Here is a 13,711-nt window from a genome sequence, read left to right on the forward strand (position 1 = left end):
TTTAGAATGCTTACTGACACCACTAAAGAACATTTCTGTTAGTCAAACCAGCTGATATGTCTTCAATTTTATTGGTAGCATACCAATTGTATAGTTAACTGGTGACATTCTAAATATCTGGTCAGGGACTAACAGGTTTCCGAAATACATGTTAAAGACAAAAAAAAAGTATCTGAGGAAATTATTCATTTTCTAATAGAAAGGACCATAGTGTATTCACTCCCCCTCTGTATAGAAAAATACTAACAAAACATTTTTTGGAAGTCTAATGTATGTATATTTAAGATCCTGTGCTACAGAGCATCATTAGATATTTTAACTGATAAAACTTAAAATATTCTGCCATGCCATAAAATACATACTTGTACTTTTGAAAGAAGTTTGGAGCTTCAAAAAGTTTGGACCACTCTGCCTTACTCAGCAAAATTTCATCTGTGATAGCAAGACCTAAATTATAAAAAAACATTTAAACTTTTTTTTTTAAATACAGTTTAGTACCCAGAGTAAAGACAGCTTATTAACTTGCAAAGGTTACTACGAATTATTTCCCCCCTTCAAACTCAAAGGAATTTATCTTTGTAAAGCTTTATATTCCAATCATATCTTAAGTGGTCATTGGTATACAAGTCATATTATTAAAAGGAACCTCAATAAAACACGCTTAGAAATGTATGTTAATTGATCAGGCTGATGATTTCAGGTATTTTTGCTTTGCAGTGTAACACAGCTCAATTTAATCTTTTGTGTATGCCACAGTAACTGCTCAGTCCAAAGAAGATAGAGATCTTTTTCCTTACAGTACTTGAATCATCTCTTGTGCAAGGCATTGTACAAGGCAAAGAAACAGTGAGACAATAAGCTACTGCTCTGCCTGAGAGAGCTGCTAGTAGTTGCTCTCTGCATCGTCTACTCCTTGCTTTGATAACATCCTCTCTTATCTACTATAATTATCCAAGTAGATTACTAGGATAAATCTAGAGGACTCATCTCTGAGCAAGTATATTGTATTAGGCCTAGAAACGGCAATCAAGTGGGATTACCACACTAATCTTACATGTGGCATGACACAATCTAAAGCTACTAAAACAAACAGAAAGAAGATATTGTATCATTAATTCTCATTTTCAGAGCACAAGGCATTCTAATTAATTACCCTCAGTTTCTAAGAAAGAAGGACAGATCTGCAGAAGTCTCTACTGAATTTGGAACTTTAAGCCACATATGTGTAACAGGACAAGTTTTATCTTCCTCGGAAGAGAGTCTCATGTCAAGAAGCTATGTATCCTCCCACCTCCCCCCTCACAAAGCATACCCACAATGGAACTATTTTAAATCTGTTTGAAAATGTTTATATAGAGAGCGTAAGATAATACTTACCTTGTTTAAATTCCTCAACCATGACCATCCGTGTGGAAACGGACACATTGTAGGTAGAGTTCTGCTGTGGGTATGCTGGTGTAATTATAGGCATAAGATGGTACCTATCACTGGGGTTTACCTATATATAACAACAGCCAATCAGTTTTCTTCAAGCATACACATGAGTTAACAAATTTGGATTTCTCCCTTTACTACAACCGAGTCTTAAATTCTAAGAGACCTTAGTTTGCAGACCAAGTAAATTTACCAACAGTTCAGAGAAAGTTTAGAAAACAAGGATAATGCTTTCACAAAGGACATCATTCTGAACCACAGTGATGTGGAAGGGCTGTAACCTGTCAGCACATTGAGATCAAGTTGCAGGCATTTCTAAGTCCAGAAATACCAACTGAACAGAACACTTTCTCTCTTTCATAGAAATTAGCTTGTGATCACAACAAAACAAGGATACTTTATCACATGAGCACCTTCAGAAGAATGATTGTCTTCCAGACCTTGCAAAAAAAATTTTATACTTTATTTCTGTAACACTACTGAAAATAAAGAGCCAGCTTAAGACGAGAGGCTCTAGGCAACCTGACAGAAGCATCACTTGCATTAACATATCTTTTATTAAACAGCACACAGGGAAACAAAAAAGGGACAAAACACACACACACAAAATACATTTAAAATAGCATTAGGTTAGCAATCTTGTAGATGGTAAATTAAAAATAAAACCCTGTCATTAACTTAGCCCACCTTGGTTTAGCTACTACAACACAGACAGTTCCCGTGACACACTGACCTCAAACCCCTTATCCCAGGAATAACAGTAAGACTCAAGAACACTTTTTCAGCTGTCTCACATTATTTAAACGTGGACTTTTGTCAATCAGAAAAACAGATTTGAAGTACAAAAGGGCATACAGTTCAACCTCTGGTGCTTACACTACTCACCAAAAAAAGATTAGTTGAACACCAACTATTCTAAAATTGACAAAACAGCACTGAACACATTCACGGTATAGCCCACTGAAACCTCAGAATGTGAGCTGGGCATCTGCTGCAAGCTGTTTTATTGACTGCCTGAAGGACATTAATGTCCAATGTTCTTAATATAAGTGCTACAAAGATGGAGATCAAATACTATCAATAATATACAAAACAACTTAAAGACTTCAAGTTATGATCTTCTTTGGTCCAAGATGAAAAGACACACTACTACAACTATATGGAATTGAACCTATCCATCTGTGACTGCTGCACTGTGAATTCAATACACTTGCAAAAGTAGCAGGTTTTAAGTCAGAAGCAAACCGTTTTAAGATAAGCAGTTTTTCAAAGATGCATTGCTTTAAGGCATATATCTAATTACACTGAGTATTTATTAAGATCACTTATTGCAAAAGTCAGGAGTGAAAAGTACATTGTTCAGCAAGTGTGCTTCAAGCGTTCAGTTCAGAAAATTAAGCTAACTTTGTTCCACACCCAGGAGAACTGGAGGTTACTTATAAAGAAGACATAATACCAAAATATTAAGTTTAATAAACCCAAAATGAAGTTTACCTATGATTCTTTAAGCAACTGAATTTATTGTACAGTGTGACTTATAGGGGAAAAAATAATACACTAACCCTTGGGTCCCATACAGGCAAATTAAGATTGCATTCTTCTGGCTGTTTCAATAGCACTGGATTTGGCCATTCCCTGTTCAAAAAGATTGTAGCACTGAATAAGACTATTGGATACAACCATATATGTTCAACAAACAATACTTTTGAATGCGATCCTTCTTAACTCTGCTCTCAAGGTAAAGCATCATGTCCTCAAGACTAAGCTGGTCTAACTGGGGTTGTTTAAATAAACTGTATTGCTGAACTACAATGCATCTGTAATTAGCTTCTCCAGGGCATCAGAACAATGAATTTTCTGTAGTCTTGGAGCTTTATAACCACTGGTTTAGGTAACTAAAGTAAACGCCTCTAAATTCTTCTTGAAGTATACCTATCAAGAGAAATTCCTCTATGAAGATTGACATTGGGTCCATCTTCAAGCTAGCTGTTTCATGGACAAACTACAGAAGAAACAGCCAACATGATTACAGCATTATAGTATCATTACAAAGCGTATGTATTAAAAAAAAATTCCAATCAAGACAAAAAGAATGAAGAATTCATGCTGAATGAAACACTAAAAAAAAAAAGGAAAGAAAAGTAACACTTCTGTTCTTCAAGTTGTCTCTACTCCCATCAGTAAAGTTATCTTCCTATAAAAAGTAGAAGTCAGTTAATCTCTTGGTGTTTGTACATTAATGCTCCTATGCTATGCACATATCAAATGCACATATCAAAATCTTTATACAGCAGTATAAAGAACACATTAAACAGAGCTTGCAACCAATATTCCTCTATAAGCTTTGTGTGGCAAGATATTACTAAACACTAGGTACCTCAAAGAGGCTATAAAGCCTATGGATTCAAGACAGTGAAACTGTGGAAATTACCTTCACGTTAAGAAGGAAAGACACTGTACTTGAAATAAAGTAACAATTTGGCACAATGATTCTTAAAATCTGTCAATGTCTCATGAAGAATATAGGTATCCAGACATGCTCTTTCAAGAAAAAGAGTATTCATTTGTAATCTGCAAAGTACACTTCTGTCCCATTCATTCTAAATTTACTTGGAATGTTCTCATTGTTCCCAGAGTTATTCAAACCATTTTTCTGAGGTAACTAGCTCAGGAGTATGAAACCATATGTAATACCAAAACACCACCTCTCCACACTGACAAGATTAAAAACCGCACTTTTGCCACTGGTTCTCCTAAACTGCATTTAAGCTATGTGCCTAAACCAGATACTGACATACCTCCTTTTCCCATTATCCTAGTATCCGAATGTTAGGAGACTTTAAATTTTGAGGTGTCTGCTCTTATTTTCCACTATATAAGTATTTTATCTGAAGAATAATGTTGAGTTACAACAAATACTTAAGAAAATTTTAATTAAAAACTGTGTGGTTTTAAGAACAAGACATGTTGGATGACTTACTGAAAAACTCAAGCTAACAACTTTCTGGCAGCAAGAACAATTCTTCTATAACTACCACCTTAATCTGGTAACAGCTGAAAATGATACCATAAAAACAGGACTAAAATTTAGTGTCTACAAACAATTTTATTTTAGTGTAATCTAGATTAAAAAAAAAAACATACCATTTAGAAAATACCAAGAAAAATTTATGTACAAGAGTTGATGCTATTGCATTTGGATAAAGCTGGCAAGTTCTTGCTACTAGCATAGCCCAGGAAACACCACCAAGGAAACCTAGGATATTGGAATAGATGTTGTGGCCTGTGGATTGAGAAGGAAAGAGACAAAAGGAGAGAGTTATCAGTAACTATAAGAGTTCACAAAAACTTCACAAATTTTGGAATAAAACTGCTTACGTTTTGCCCACAGTTTGATAGCTCTCAGTGTTAACCTGAAGTTGTCAATGTTTGGTACTAGATGCAGAATTTCATCAGTTACCCGGCAACCTGCCAAAAAAAAATATTCGTTAAGCTTGCTGCCTGCAAAGTTTTTTGCTTGCTTACCCTCCCTCACCTTCAAAACTATCAAACTTTTTAGATCAGCATGCTGGAAACTCCTTTTGTATTTTGATCACTTTTGTTTTGAATTAGAAAGCTTAACATACTTTCGTTTGTTTGGTTTTTTTTTTTTTTTTTTTTTAATGTTTTACAGCAGCACTCAGGAAGACAATTCATGCACGCATAATTACAGTCTTGGACTGCTACTTGATTTTCTGTTATTTATGAACTGTACAAGCTGTTTAAGAAACAAACAAGTTTTAAAGTTCTGCTGTTATGGGATCACACGCAGTATATCATAGAACGTGCAGACAAATTAAAAAAGCATGAGTCTTCATGGACCTACAGAAAACCTGGAAGGCCAAAGCCTTGTTTGAATTTACGAGAACAGGCTAAAAAGAATAGTTTTTAAACATATGAGTTGTATCATTACTTTGATGGGATATGTTCAGGCTTAAGAATAACATTACAGATGACAATATTAACTGCTTGATTTTTTTTTTATCAAGAATAATAGTTGTTCATTGTTACTAAATAGTTGCAGAGAGCTGGTTGAAAGAAAACAGTATTATGTAAGATTAGGAGTTCCTTTCAAAGCAAGTAAGAGGCAAGTATGAATTCTAGAGACGGTACAAATGTGAATTTCACAAAACAGTGCAAATTGCTGTGGTAATCTCAAATTACCAAATTTTCAGCTCATAACAAAAATCAGTGATATCTCACATGCTCCTCTTCCCTGCCAAGTTGCATACAGGCTGAAGCCCCTACCATCCCGTACATAAATAACAATTTTTTAAGCTGTGGTATTATAGAAAAGTTAAGGTTACACAAGCTGGTAAGCTACTAAGGGGCTAAACTCAAACTGACAGTATTTTGATATCCCCAATTTATCACTGATTTATCACTAATTTCATGTATGTTTATGCATACTAAAACACATACAAATTAAAAAACAGGCACACACCTTTATTTATACAAAGAGATAGTGCTCCACATAAAAGTCTTTCAAGTCCCATTAGTTTCTAGACAGCACCATTTACTACCCAAAGAAAAAAATTTATAAAAATCTGGCCAACCGGAAACAACCCTTCTCTCAAAAAAGGTATATAAAACTGGCTATGACTTCATTCCAGATATGGAGTTGCTGTATTTTCAGTCAAGTCCACAACTAAACTACTGTATCAAACAATCTAGGAGACTTATTAAAAGATTACACAAGAAGTTTATATACAAACCTGTATATACATACCATTAAGACTTCGTATGCATCTAATGTCTAAATTTTTAAGTAGGCTATCGTCTCGTAGGTCTAAGTCCTCTGGAATAGTTTGCAGTGCTAATCTTGCAAACAAAATATCAATCTTAAAAAAAAAAAGAGATGAAACATTAGAAAACTCTTTTTTCTTCTTTCTTCTGTAGAATTAAATTCTGTAACCCATTTTCACGAAGTTTACTGATAATAAGAATAGAAGTTTTCCTAGTACAAAGAATCTCCTTAAACAATACATACCATCACCCTTCACAGACATTAAAAGAAACACTTTCAGATGCTTCATCTATTTTATGGCTCCTTTTCCAAGAGGATAAAATACACATTAAAATCAATACAGAACCAGCACACACATAAAAACTATGTCAACTGTCAATGTAAATAAAAATCATCTGGGGACAAGCACCACTTCTGGGTCCAGAATACAAAATTCTACTACATCAGAGCAAATTGTGAAGATATAACCTAGTTTTAACATAAATATTCTCAAAATTATCACTGAATTACGCAAAAAGTAGGAGACCTTTCCCATACAGCACTGTAAAGCATAGATGCAACAAGTTGCCTCTGTATAGGACCAGTATCTATGAAAAGTCTAGATATCTGATTACAGAAAACAGGAAGTCCTGAAAATCCAGCAAGCTACTGAGCAAGTGTGTAAATCTGTATAAATTTTGAAATTATACCAAATTTCTTTGCTATTACTTCTGCAGTAATCTGTCACCACAGCTTTTCTAGGTCAAGAATATCTAACATATTATTCAGCACTGAACCAGAATTTTACATTGTCCGATACACAGCAAGGACATATACAGAGTAAAGAAGCCAGTTTGCCTTTCCAGTCTTAGATTAGGTACCAGTCAGTCAGTATGATGAGAATATCAAGTGCATATCAGCAGTTGGTCTGCTAGGCAACAAGCCCCCTTCACCAGATGATGATGATCAAAAGCCTAAACTGATACCACTTCATGTACAAGATGATGAAATACCTCGTGCTACTGCATCAAGAACAAAACTGTTTTAGTTACATTAAAACTATTGCAGATAAAACAAAGCTGAAGATACCTTAAGATGAAGAACTTTTCGTAGGTGCTTAAAATTTTGCATTCATCTGTTTTAAAATATGAAGCACTTCTCCAAAGAAAAGTAATTTCTAAAGTATTCAGTCCACTTTTGATTTTCAAATCTTTAATAGCTGGTGTTAACAACACTCCATACTATAAGTAGAAGTTTCTACTTAAGTCGAAAGTACTACTTTTCAATGTAAAAGTAGTTCAAAATTACCTTCAGCTTGAAGTTCTATTCTAATCTCTAGAAAGTCTAACACCTCTAAAGATTCAAAGTTCATTGACAATAGAAGGATTTTTCAAATCAAGAAATTAATAGCCTGTCCTACGTAATTTTTTTTGGGGGGGGAGGGAGGGCAGGCAGGGAATCAGTTTTCTACAGGAGGAACAAAAAAAATCAAGGTTGTTCTGCTTATTTTAAGCAAGAACATAAAACGAGTATGTAAAAACTGGTATTGGCAGCAATTTCTGAAGTTTAACTGACAGGATCACCACAAAACTAAAGTCCTGTTCCTCAGTTCTAAGGTTTTCTTTACAGGGAGAGTAACTTCTGACACCTTTTGCCTGGATTAGGAAAAGGAAAATTAAATAAAGTCTTCTGATACTGACATACTGGGCATAAACGCAACCATCAGAAATTGTGGCCTAACAACACTTGTATATATAAAAAGAGTGCTTATGGTAAGTTAGTGTTCAAGACTAGAGAACTCCATGCACTGTCAGCAACATGGGTTAAGTCTCAGTTATAAACCTAAGCCATCAGAGCCTATCATAAATTACTATATTGGAGTAAGATACTACTACTCTTATAGTATCTCTATCATAAGTACTCTTAAGACAACCTTTCATTTCCTTATTTAGGCTTCTATTTTGAATTTTAATTTTAAAAAAGGAGAGGCAACACTGGCTTGAATGTAAATGATTGGAAAAAAAGATACAAGTAACAGACTAACCAGAGGATGCCTATGGCAAGTTTCAATATTTAGAATGAATACCTAAGCTATGTAAACAGAAAACAGATTCTCCAGAAAAATGTTCCTAATACCCAACTATATATGGACAGTAATAAAATGGCTGAGTCAGATGGAAAGTCACAGGCTAGCTTACTGCATAGTATTACACTTCTCTGCACATCTTTTGCATTTGGAGAAAATATGTCTCTCTGCCTAAGTGTCAACTGACACAAATGTCAGTGAAAATACAAATAACTAAAGCTGGATGGATGAGGGCAAGGGGTGTGGTTCATCTTCTTCCTGAGACTCAAAAATTGCCAGTACCCTAACTAATGACCATTATAACTGCAAGGCAGATATTTAACTCAGACTGGGAGAGAAGAAACTGTCCAGTCTGGCGTACAATACTACAGCTCTTCAAATCACGTCATGTGTCAGAAGATTAGCATGGGAATTCTTTCCCCACTGTGAAGCACCCTTCTTATACCCACCAGTTACTGGCTGACATAATCCAGGTACAAGTCTGATGAACTGTGTGTACGAACAGGTCGTATGTTTTTGTATTGTCAATAAGAAAAGATGACAGATTGACTATAAAACAGTCCACGAAAGATTAACAGAGTATCTTTTGAAAACAGTGTTCCTGTTTTTTCAGCAACTTCTCCCAAAATAGAAAAAAATCAAGTTAAGCAAGTTCATCACTCCAAGACAGCTGATCCATCAGGCTACAGGCAAACTGGATAGAAACTGGCAGAAACAATGGTTTTGGTCATGTGTTTGCAGACGTCTGAAGAGATCAGGACAAAGGGGATATCCAGTTTGCCTTCAACAGTACATTTCTGAGAACTGATCAAAGATCACACAACTTCCTATAGTACAAGGTATTGAAGCAAATCTGAATTTAAGGTTTGGACAGTTAATCATTAGGAGCCAAAAAATTACTGAAGCCACATTATTTATGAATACATTTTCTATTAAATGTTAAGTCTTAATAATGCCAATATTGGTACTCTACAGGTCAGTAAACTAATCAGTACAAGTGGGTAACAGTGCCTACAAAAGAATAGGGAGATATTCAACACGCAGTTTTAAGTACATCAAGAAAGACTTGTTTCAGTCTTAAAGCCCCACTTTAAATTACACAAATGAGGACTGCTGTCAAGGATTTAGGTATGAACTTAGGAGAGTCACTTTAATAGCACTCATATTAATGAATACTACGTGAGTTATGGAGATCTTGAAAACTTTGTTTTAACCATGTTCTACCAAGACAAAATAAAAGATGATCTTTACCTCTATTCCATCAAAACAAAGTTTAATAACTGGGACAAAAGCTTCTTCAACAGCCTGGGGGAAAAAAGTTATATTTTATTTTCAGTATAGAGAAGAACATTTACAAGCAATAGCTAGCAGGTCTAAACAATCACAATGAAATGCTATATATACAGATGCTTTTCCATTTTTAGGTCGAATTTTGTCAGCAATATCTTCCTTCACCATTGAGGATCTATGCAGTAAGCACTGATCTACTATGTGCTACAGCTGTCTAGATGTTAATTATAACCCAAACTTATACCGACCAGCTCTGATCATGTTACCTCAAGGTCCAACTCTCTTTCTCACTACATGTAGGACATGATCAAGCATCTTTTACTCCTCACAGCATCTCTAAGTATTCTAAGGCCAACCTATGGGGATTCTTACTCTAAGATGCCTCTTACTTCTATTGTTTCTGCAGTCAGTATTTTATGAGAGATGACAAGGAGACAACTGTGTAACTATGCAGCCTGACTTCACTTAAACCAGTTGCAAGTCACCAGTCTCCAGAGCTTGATCATCTTCTCTAAATGTGGTCATTAATAACGTACTTTGACAAACAGTATCCATGATGAAATTACGGAACCTGATGTCTCCTCTGCAATCAGCTAGGAATACCACCTTCCTGAACTGAGCATCTGAACTAAATGCAGATTTGCAGAGCACTGCTTTCGTAAAAAGCAAAGAAAACTGCATACTTCCGAATAAGAAACATTAGGTACTGCCACAGGCTAAACACAGTTCTAAGAGTGTTCCAGTTCTTAACAAGAAGAGACAACACTATTCTATGCACTTAACCTTAGTTAAGATTACCTTAATGTTATTGATTGGCAGGATGGATCCTAAGCAAAATAGGAAGTTCACAAGCCTCTCAGACTCACTCCCTAGAGCAACCATTAAGAAAGTCTAGGTTCCCTAAAGATGGAGATGTACAAACTTTCTTAGACCTAGCTGGAATGATTTAAAAGTGTTATGACACCCTGACCTAAAGGTTATTTGCATCACTGCAGAGCTACACTGAATAGCATACATTGATCTACCTTGCTGCTAAATCAACTGCATTAGCTTGAGTTAGAGTTTATAGCAAAGTTAACTGGAAATCTGAAAATCTGAATCCTCATAATTATAGCATGTGGATTTAAAGATAACTAAAAGTGTTCAGATACTATATGCACTGAAACAACTGTTTTGAATGCTTTATTATTACCACCAGATGTTTGCACTACCCTGGTAGTTACCAACTACAGGATGCATACGAGTGAAAGAATGCTGCAGAGACAGTCCCATTTATTTTATGGGAGCAGGACTAAACCAAACAAAGTTTAATACTTGCCAGCAACTACCTTCATCTAAAAAGAAAGAATTGAAGCAGAGAAAATACACTCTGAGCCCAACACTGAGAAGATTAAAGCTCCCACCAGTTGACCTAGGGAGGCTTGTCATTTAGGTAGAAGAGAAACAAAATACTGTATACCAGTGTGTCTTCCGTTTCTACAAGGGAAATCTTCATCTTTACATGCTAAAAATCTTGCACAAGCGTCTAATAATGAGACACACAAAAAACTGTAACCTCCATTTTCAAATGCACAGTTGACAGCCAATATAGGAGGTTTAGTTAATATTAACCACTGTAATTGTTTATATAAGCATGAAATTATAAAACAGCAGCATAACAATATACTTTAAAACCTTCATTAAAAACACACAAGTTAGCTTGAACAGGATCGAGACCAAACACATTTGCATCTGCCTGTTGCTGAGAGTAAGCAGAAATTTTGCAATACGAACACACATGCTAGGAGATCATTCTGCCATCCAGATTTTTAAATGAGTGTCTCTAGTAAGTGGGAACAGAGAAAATTTGGAAGACTCCCTATTTATTTCAACTATGGTGATAGGCTTTGCTGCAGGTTAACTAAAAATCCATTGCAAGCCTTAATAGTAAAGTTGTATTTACTTATTTAATGCATCATCTTTCACTATTAACTTTTCAGCATCATCACTTCAGCCAGCTGTATCAGGCAGTTCACATACCCTCAGATCTTTTACTTCTTCTTGTTGTTTCAGTTTTTCATAAAACGACGTGAAAAAATCACTTCTTTCAACATGTCGTGGTGCAACACACAGGGCATCAATATCAGCACCTGAAATTGTTTATTAGCACAAGTTAGTTACACTTCACACACATGAAATACCAGTAATAGTCAGAAATTTTTTTGAAACTAAACAGGAAAATTTAGTTTCTCTTCCTGTAGAACAGCTTTTCTTTGGGAATACTAACTCAAACCAAATGAAAATTTAAAAAACAAAACAAAACAAAACAAACCCCACCACACAACCAAAAAAACGTTCATGACCATTAAGCATACTGAATACATACATATGTTCTTTCAACTGTGGAACACTTGTAGTAATTTTCAAAGAACAAACCATGAGAAGCCAAGTACACAACTTTCTCTATTTTTAAGTAATTTCCAACTTTTTTGTCTGTTTCCCAACCCATGACAAGAACATAATATAGGAACGTATTTCTTTTATTTAGAATGAAGATTGGAGATGGCTGACAAAAAAAAAAAAAAGAGGAAAAAAGTCTAACACCACCTCAAAAGACGATAAGTTTTTGTTACTTAAGTGTGATATTTACAGCTATGTCATTAGCTCAAACATATGAGTTTTTATAATAAAAGTAAATGTTACCTTTTGTATGAACCCCTAATCTATAGGATCCAAATGTAAAAATTTTTCCGCCAACATTTTCTATTACAGACTGTGGAAGGTTCTAAATGAAGCAAATAAAATTTGTTATTTTACCTTAACAAGTTAAAACAACAGACAGAATTTATCTTAAAACAAAAGAAAAGTATTCCACAAAATTTATGCTGTTTAAAGTATAGTTACTACTGAAATAATAATCTTAGCATTTACAGAAAAGAACGAGGTACGTTTGCCACTTGGGAACTATTTCAACTACATTACACATTACTGCTTGGTAATTGTTCCAGCAGTTCTACACTTCAGGTGCAACACCTTTAAAATATTATGGACATTAAACACATTTTGCTTAATACTCAGGCATTTTAGACTGACTCAGAAATTGATGATGGATTCCAATTTAGAGCAACAGAAAAATACTATTTACAGTATCAGTGTTTATTAAATTACTTTCAGAGACACCCATACTACATTCTTTAAAGTTTTATTTTAAGTTAAAATTGTTCAGGCACATATACTAAAGCTCCTGTATTTGTATCTTCAAAAAAACTCTTGAATACACAGTACTGTGGCCAAAGACAGTTAACCCTTTCATAACAGGATGCACTGTTACAATGTGAAGCCCTACATTAATGGTCACACAGCAAAAGATATAAACAAATCAAAAATGAATTATTTTGAAATATATATTGGATTAACTTTCATAGTTTCCAATCTTACACCAGTCAAGATAGTCTCACTATTTTGTTTTCAACGATCAACACATGTATAGCAGGGTCATCATCCCCCACATAATCTTGTTCATGTAAAAATTCCCACTTCATAAAAGAAGTGTACAGAAGAAATACAATCCTAAATATACTCAAAGCAAAATAGCTTAAAACATTAGGTTTTTACCCCTAAAAAAAGCCACTTCCAGCTTTACATTTTTGCAAGTCTATAATTATTCAAAAAAAGGTGTGTGTAGGGATGGTAGGGGGGACTATAATCTGGCAAACACACTACTATCATCATTAGAGTCTACAAAAGTAACATTACAGGACAGACATTAAAGAAAAAGACTACAGATCATAAAGCTGCAAGAAGTCCATTTTAAGATCTAGCACTGGTTCAGAAAGCCAAACAATCTAAGCATATAATTAACATAGTACTATATATATGTGTTTTGACAATTGACAGAAAGTCAAGCTATATTTCTACCTAGGGAGAAGAGGGAACAATTGAAAATTACTATTACAACTACCACGACTTTTTCCAAGATTTATCAGTTTCTTTCTTTGACAAGGTTCTACTTTGAAAGGATGATGCTACCTGGAAACAGAAGAAGCTACACAAAGGTGGTATTTGTTTTTCCAATTTGATCAAATTTGATGCCCAAATCTAAGATTCATCCTATTTAGGCTGGGAACATATTTTGGAATTATCTTCCTACAGCAGTC

The 13,711-nt window shown here is 34.8% G+C and overlaps 1 protein-coding gene across 22 annotated transcripts in view; it reads right to left on the reverse strand.

Annotated features, from left to right (window-relative positions):
- PAPOLA (poly(A) polymerase alpha) overlaps nucleotides 1-13,711 on the reverse strand; it is a 47,269-nt gene that overhangs the window by 21,613 nt on the left and 11,945 nt on the right. For 13 of the 22 annotated variants that reach the window (XR_012673815.1, XM_075151148.1, XM_075151142.1 and 10 more), the window contains exons 4-12: nucleotides 12,258-12,339; nucleotides 11,595-11,704; nucleotides 9,537-9,590; nucleotides 6,203-6,314; nucleotides 4,813-4,902; nucleotides 4,579-4,717; nucleotides 2,997-3,069; nucleotides 1,378-1,498; nucleotides 363-447 (exon numbers count right to left, since the gene is read on the reverse strand). Coding sequence is in view for 17 of the 22 variants with exons in the window: in XM_075151148.1 (XP_075007249.1) it covers nucleotides 363-447; nucleotides 1,378-1,498; nucleotides 2,997-3,069; nucleotides 4,579-4,717; nucleotides 4,813-4,902; nucleotides 6,203-6,314; nucleotides 9,537-9,590; nucleotides 11,595-11,704; nucleotides 12,258-12,339 (866 nt within the window). In the remaining 5 variants the exon portion in view is untranslated. Of the gene's footprint in view, nucleotides 1-351; nucleotides 448-1,377; nucleotides 1,499-1,536; nucleotides 1,875-2,994; nucleotides 3,070-3,865; nucleotides 3,976-4,578; nucleotides 4,718-4,812; nucleotides 4,903-6,202; nucleotides 6,315-9,536; nucleotides 9,591-11,594; nucleotides 11,705-12,257; nucleotides 12,340-13,711 lie in introns of those variants that run through there. The other 9 variants (XR_012673818.1, XM_075151150.1, XM_075151143.1 and 6 more) reach the window with 9 other exon arrangements.

Source organism: Calonectris borealis, chromosome 5, assembly GCF_964195595.1.
Source record: "Calonectris borealis chromosome 5, bCalBor7.hap1.2, whole genome shotgun sequence".
Classification (NCBI taxonomy): Eukaryota; Metazoa; Chordata; class Aves; order Procellariiformes; family Procellariidae; genus Calonectris; species Calonectris borealis.